The sequence below is a fragment of the Cebidichthys violaceus genome, unplaced genomic scaffold (assembly GCF_023349555.1).
Source record: "Cebidichthys violaceus isolate CVI_PGR_0920_01 unplaced genomic scaffold, fCebVio1.0.p SCAF_29, whole genome shotgun sequence".
Lineage (NCBI taxonomy): Eukaryota > Metazoa > Chordata > Actinopteri > Perciformes > Stichaeidae > Cebidichthys > Cebidichthys violaceus.
This window is the reverse complement of record NW_027176472.1, coordinates 4,751,116-4,758,615: the sequence shown is the minus strand read 5'-3', so window position 1 is coordinate 4,758,615 and position 7,500 is coordinate 4,751,116. Positions and strand designations below refer to the sequence as shown.

The 7,500-nt window shown below is 47.0% G+C and overlaps 1 protein-coding gene across 1 annotated transcript in view; it reads right to left on the bottom strand.

Annotated features, from left to right (window-relative positions):
- The window catches only part of mtss1 (MTSS I-BAR domain containing 1), a 42,622-nt gene that overhangs the window by 31,902 nt on the left and 3,220 nt on the right, over positions 1 to 7,500 (bottom strand). Inside the window, 1 exon segment of the mRNA XM_068722035.1 lies at positions 840 to 901. Within this exon segment, the coding sequence (XP_068578136.1) occupies positions 840 to 901 (62 nt within the window).

The window sequence follows — 7,500 nt, the reverse complement described above, 5'->3', positions numbered from 1 at the left end:
AGCGAACACACAATTTATTAATTTAAATAAACTTGATTTAATCTGATGTTGACTGAAAGTAGAGTTTCACATGAATTCATCCCTAAACGTTGGTTCCTCCAGGGTCCTAGTGGTTCTACCTAACAACCCAACAAACCAAACAGACCTGCAGTTCATCCTTTAACTCTGACTCCGCCTCTAGGCCAACAGTGAACTCATGTGAGTCATGTGACGTTCTATTCTGAGCCACACTGAGCGGCACACGACACATGTGAACACTCCATCACACTGTGGACCGGGGAACACCCGGGTTCAATGAGACTGAAGTCTGGATCAGGATTCATGATCATAAGTTATGAAGCACAAAATATAAATATTCATTTCTCTTATTGGTAACGGATTCATATGGTGGAACACAGAGTTAAAGACTATACGTTTATGTGAGCAATGTGTGTGTGTGTGTGTGTGTGTGTGTGTGTGTGTGTGTAGCTGGCTGACTGGCAGGGCTAATGGAGTGCGACTGGCTGCAGCAGGCAGAGCGATGCTTATCAAAGTAAACTGGCCTACTGGGAAACACAGCCATTAGACACTGTGTGTGTGTGTGTGTGTGTGTGTGTGTGTGTGTGTGTGTGTGTGTGTGTGTGTGTGTGTGTGTGTGTGTGTTATCTGGGACGATGAGTCATCAGATGGCTCTCGGCCAATAGAAAGCCACGAGACAGAGCGCCGTGAGCTGCTGGCGTTTGAATGAAGTAACCAGAATGTTCGGTGCTCCTTTATTATTGAACAGAGCTCGAACGCATCGCAACGCAACCTCCTTTAACGTGTGTGTGTGTGTGTGTGTGTGTGTGTGCGTGCTTTACCTGAGCTGTGACTGCAGCTTGGCTCCTTTGGTCACAAAGTCCTCCCACGTGGGATAACTGGCCTGCAGCGAACACAGAGAACACCGACGACGTTAAACATCACAGAGACGCTCGACACAGAAGCTTCTCACTCTGCAGGATTCAAACCATCAAGGTCAAAAGAGTTCATGACCTTAAAGAGGCAGAGAGAGATGTTAGCAAAGCGTTTAATAAGCCCCTCATGAGAATATACAAGAGGCGAGTCTGACGTTTCCACGAGCAACGGAACAGGAAGCGACCCACCGGCTGTGCAGAAAGACGGAGACAGACGGTCTCAGGTTAGACCATCGTTGGTTGATCTAACGGTCTCTGGGTGTCCGGTTCCTCCTCACAGCGCTCACTGAGTCACTCTGAACAGCTGACTGACTCCTGTTATTTTTGGCTCCTCAAAGTGTTTCTCGTGAGGAACGCGAGTCTGAAGCCTCTCAACGTTCGGCTTTGATCACCAACGAGACGAGAGTCCCGTCTTCATCAGAGTGTTTTCATTAAAGTGCAGGATACCTCCACTAAATGAACGTTTCTACGTCACCAGCCCAGCATGGCTGAAGGTGCAGCACAGCTCTACACAGAGGACAGACAACGGACTGCGTCTTTGACCTGCAGAACATCTCGCACGTCTTCCTGGAGGAGCCGACTGAACCAGCAGATGATCGATTACGTCATCTGAGGCCGGCTCTGACCTTGAGCTACATCTGCAGCCGACAGCTGCTGCTGCTGCCCTCTGGTTATTCAATTAAAACTGAACTATATCAGGGAAGCCCTGTGCAGAGAGCGAAGCACCACTTTCTCTCTCCGCCCTGAACCCGCTCACCCTGACCGTCCTCTGGCTCCGATAATACCCATTTAACCCCTTAACGCCGCGCCATTAGCCTCTTAGCTCCACACCGCTAAAGCCCCCCCCCAGCTAGCCAGGCGTGCACCCGGCTTGAGGCTGACAGCTTTACTAGCTACAGGGATTTAGCACCGCGCCGCGAAATACTGCAGGTGAGCAGTGAAGCCGGGACCAACGGAGGAGAAGAAGAAGTGAACAGATTTCACTGTATTGACCCCAGCGGGGTGAAATTTAAGATGACGCACATTGAGGGTAATCTAGAATTTAGCATTTGTACAGAAGTCATTAGTGGTTATGGAATTGGTAAATGTTTAGATATGATAACGTAGAGTGTTCTTATATATATATATATATATATATATATATATATATATATTAATCTTTCCAAACCCTCATCTCATGCGAGGTTGTTGTTTTTTTGTCCCCTCGTTTTAATCTTTCACAAAATCCATGTGTGTAAAACCGTCTCGTGTATAAATCCATCTGGATATCAAATCTCTTGTAGCTGGTGGCTCCGCCTCCAGCATCTCGTCAGTCATGTAGTTGTCACGGTGTCGTAGCGCAGCGCTCTGCGTACAAAGACCTTCAGCTCAGAGCGAGCTGCGATCAAACACCTAGTCCAAATGCTGCTCCCTTCACCTCCTACGTCCTTCACCTCCTACGTCCTACGTGACGAGCGTTACGGTTTCCTCCTACCTCAAAGTAACAACGGTGGCTGAGCCTCCAGGCCATTGATGGAAGTGTTGTCTCTTAAGCTTATCTCCTGCACCAGAGAAACACACCGGACCATCTCACCCGTACGGTTCACAGCACAGTAATGTCACCTTCACGTGATGTCTAAATGAAGCCTGCTCTACTCATGTAGACCTAGGACACTAGACGTCTCCTCTTGTGTCCCAGCCTCCTCGTCTGAGCCTTCCATCCTGCTGAAGGTCCGTTGTGACTCACAGGAATGTCACAGTCGGCCGCAGACCTAACATCTCAGCAGCAGGTCGCCTCAGACGGACAGAGAGTACCGGCTTCAGATACAGCAGACTGAGAGCGGGGTGGTGGCTAAATTAGGGTCCGGGGGGGGGGGGGGGGGGGTTAAAGACCAAGTCCAGAAGGGTTCATTGAGACAGCTGAAGACAAGACAGCTGCAGGCTCTCAGGAGAAGAAGAAGAACAATAAGAAGAAGAAGACGAAGAAGAAGAAGAAGGAGAAGAAGAACAATAAGAAGAAAAAGAAGAAGAACAATAAGAAGAAGAAGGAGAAGGAGAAGAAGGAGAAGAAGAAGATGAAGAAGAACAACAAGAAGAAGAACCATAAGAAGAAGAAGAAGAAGAAGAACAATAAGAAGAAAAAGAACAATAAGAAGAAGAAGAACAATAAGAAGAAGAAAAAGAAGAAGAAGAAGAAGAGGTTGTATCTAAAATGATGTTTGTCTGCAGCGCTGAAGAAGATTAACGGACTACATGTTGAACGTGTTGAAGAGCGCTTTAAGACGACCCGGTGAACTCTGTCCACCTACTGAAGACCTACAGAGACGCCTGTCTATCTGACCAGGTCTACGCTTCCCCCGGTCCGAGGCCAGCAGATAATCCTCCTCCGGTAATCCAGACACTCTACCGACCGGCAGAGAGGAAAAGAGGAAAGGGAGGGAAAGACAAGAAGAACCTAAAATAGAATTATATATATATAATATAAATATTCTATTGAACGGATGTATTGTTCTACACAATTGACCTATTGGCCGTCGGCCATCTTGGAATTTTGGACGGCGTCGTCGTATAACGTCATCACGCCAGACCAGCCCTCCTTTATGACACTTCTTAGTGGAGTAGTGTGTTCATAGGTGAACGTCTGCAGACTGCCTTCACGCTCACAGACCCGTGGTCCACTAAGAACCATGGAGAGACATTTAGTCTCACCTTTAAGAACACCTACGTTGTGTTTGTCGTTGGGTTCACTGCAGCTTTCTGTCTTTCTGCATCCAGCTGACTGCCAGCTCTCTGCTGCCCGTGTGTGTTTGTTTGTGTGTTATTTTCTAACCAGATCGTCCGATAACGTTTCAGAGACGTTATTGAGGAAGAGACGAGCTTAAACAGGTTTTCAGAGTCGTAGTGAAGCGTGCGCGGATAGTCGCTCAGAAACATTCGTACTTGTGCTTCATTTCGAACGTCGGATCGACCAAAACAACGAATCCTTCACAAGTCACCTTCTAAACGGACGGTGAGAAACGTACCGGGACCGTTTGAATGTTTAAATTCAACCACAGGAGGACAGAAGCGTGGCGGCTTGTGATGCATCGGGACCATTGATGACCACCTTTTATCGTAAATCACTGAGGGGGAAGACGCTCGTCACTAGAACGTGACGGAGTGAATTCCTCTGGAACCAGTTTGAGAGTGAAACCTGAGGACTAGATGAGCCTCAGAGGACCGTCTTCACGTCGGGTTTACTTCTCCAGACGAGTCCCTGTTTGGGGGTTTGTTCACATGCATTCTTCTTATTGTCAATAAATCCCAGGACTCTGAATGCTTCATGACGTCACTACTCTGTGGCTCTCGACTCTTCAATGGTTCCTAATGAAAACATAACTCAGGCCCACAAACACCTACTTAAGGTTCAGTATTTACAAACTGTGTTGCACCAAAAACCACCAACGAGGCACTTTGCCCAACGCCGTCTTCAGTGAACTCAGTTCTGTACTGAAGCAGCGGCGCTGAGAGGCTGTTCAAACAGCAGCCTGATGGTTTGTTTGACGTCGTGTTTGAGCTACACTGGTTTACTCAAAGACAGGAAGACAAAGAGAGAGCGGGACAGACAGGTAGGGTGTGTCAACATCAGGTTAATGGTTTGTTCAGTGTAGTCTGGACCTGGTCCTTTATCTGTCAAACAATGAGGCTTTCATTGAGTGGTAATGGACTTTCTCTTTATCGTTCAAGATACGAGACTGAAGCCTGAAGCAGTGAGGATGAGGAGTTCACAGGATTTAGAAAGTTTCCTCATTCATTTCTCTACACCTTCATCTTCATCCCTCTTCCTCTCTACACCTTCATCTTCATCCCTCTTCCTCTCTACACCTTCATCCCTCTACCTCTCTACATCTCTCTTCATCCCTCTACCTCTCTACATCCCTCTACACTCCTCTTCCTCTCTACACCTTCATCTCTACCTCTCTACATCCCTCTTCCTCTCTACACCTTCATCCCTCTACATCTCTACATCCCTCTTCCTCTCTACACCTTCATTCCTCTACCTCTCTACATCCCTCTTCCTCTCTACATCTCTCTTCATCCCTCTACCTCTCTACATCCCTCTTCATCCCTCTACCTCTCTACATCCCTCTACCTCTCTACATCTTCATCCCTCTACCTCTCTTCATCCCTCTACCTCTCTACATCTTCATCCCTCTACCTCTCTTCATCCCTCTTCCTCTCTACATCTTCATCCCTCTTCCCCTCTACATTTTCATCCCTCTTCCCTCTTCCTCTCTACATTTTCATCCCTCTTCCTCCCTACAGCAGCAGCCGTCTCATGGAGACTGAACGTCAGGTCAGCAACAGACTTACAGACTTAAAGTACGACATAAAGTACTACATAAAGAACTACATAAAGTACTACATAAAGTACTACCTCACATCAAACCCACTGGGTTTGTGGAGCCGTGTCCTGATGAACCTCGACACACAGGAAATGATACAGACGGCCAACCGAGAGCCAACGCTGAAACACAAGTTCACCGCTTTGGTAACAGTTGCTTTTCCAGCCCAGTAGATGAGAGCCTTTGTTCTGCTGATGTCATCAGGTAAGGTCAGCGGGTTGGTCAAAGTTGGTCAAAACAAAGATGGCGAGTGAAAACTTGTATCTCTTTAGATAAAACAGAAACTGACTTTGGGAACACGACTCTGACACGTAACAAAGGTCTTCTGACCGACGCCCTGAACCACCAGGACGACGCCCACACTTTGATATTGTTCTGCCTCAAGCTACGCAGCGGAACGTCATCATGAAAAGATAAGAACGAGCTTTTTATTGATCCCCCGGCGGGGAAACATTCAGTCGTTAAATAAGCTGCTGCTTCAATACATTAATAATAATAAAACAGAGGCTGAGGCGCTTCTTCAAAGTCCCAAATGTTTGAGTCCCAGAGACGTGGAGCAGAAAACACTTCTGGAGACGTCTGTGTATTAAACTATTCATATTCCAGTTCACTGACAGGTGAGCAGGGTTTGGTTTCTGGCTGATGAAGCTGAATTATTCAAGTGACTCTCTTGATGTGTCTCTCACATGGTTCAGTGGGAGGAGTCTGATCCTATGTGATGTGTGTTTTGTGTCCATACCGTCCTCCTTTTCTTTCTTCCCTCTCTCTCTCTCTCTCTCTCTCTTGTCTTCCTCTTCTCGTTGGTGTGGAGAAGAGGAAGTGACCGGCAGCTGATCTCCATGTGACTTTTGTTTTTCTGTTTCTTTGCATAACATTTGAGTATCTCCTTTGTCTGCAGTCGGAGTGGCTCAGTCTCTTACTAAGTCTCCATTAATGTTATATTCATGGAGAAACTAAACAAGATGTTTGAAGGATGAATCCAGCAGTGAAAACAGGTTCAAAGGACCAAAGAGCAACCTTCAGTAGCATAGGTAAATATTTGCAGAAGTAAAGTTCTGATCTGATATATATTTACATAAACGTTGACTGATTTAAATATGTAATATAACATGTTATATTAACACGAGCTACTTGACCCAAATCTGATTCTGATCTTCTTTCTGTCGTCTCCTCCCCCATCGTTTCCTCCCCCCTTCCTTCTGTCTTGTATTTCTTTCCTTTTTCCTAATTTCCTTCCCCTTCTTTCCTCACCTTCCTCTCAGCGAACACACACAACGTCATGCCTTCACATGAGTGTGTGTGTGTGTGGCCACACCCATATTCACCTGAGGCTAACTATTTTACACACACACACACACACACACCACACACACACACACACACACACACACACACACACACACACACACACACACACACACACACACACACACACACACACACACACACACGGCGGGTCGGCGGTTGTTTTGAGCGACACTTTTCCTTTGAAGTGGAGTTAACGAGGAGAATAAATTGAATACTGAAGCGTTCGTCGAGTCCTCACGATGGGGGCGGAGCTTAAGTTAGGAACAGAAAACAGACGAATGAGAGAAGAAGAGAGAGAGAGAGAGGAAGACGAGCGGGAGACAGAGGGGTGAGGGAGGTCGACGGCTCGTAATGTCACTCCCGATATCGCTGAGACAGAAATCAATAAGCCGTCTGTCTAAAGGTCCCATGATGCTTCACTTCAACAGTCTGTGTCCCTCAAACCAAACGACCTTTAGTGCTCCGCTGCTGGGGCCGGACCGCTTCATGCATTCATGTTACTGAGCAGAGCCGGATCTGAAATAAATAAAGTGACTATCATCATCATCATCATCATCACTGAGGTGAAATGTGTGTCTGTGGATCTGCTCAGTGTGACGAGGCCCCGAGGAGAGATCCATCTGAACAGGAGCCCTCTGCTTAATTAGACATGACCGTGTGTGTGTGTGTGTGTGTGTGTGTGTGTGTGTGTGTGTGGCAGATGGAAGGAGTGCCCCCGTTGGTTTTTGTGCCATGTTGGTAAAATACCAGGATGTGATGCCACAAGCTCTGAATCACTGAACACACACACACACACACACACACACACACACACACACACACACACACACACACACACACACACACACACACACACACACACACACACACACACACACACACACCTCTTCCCTGTT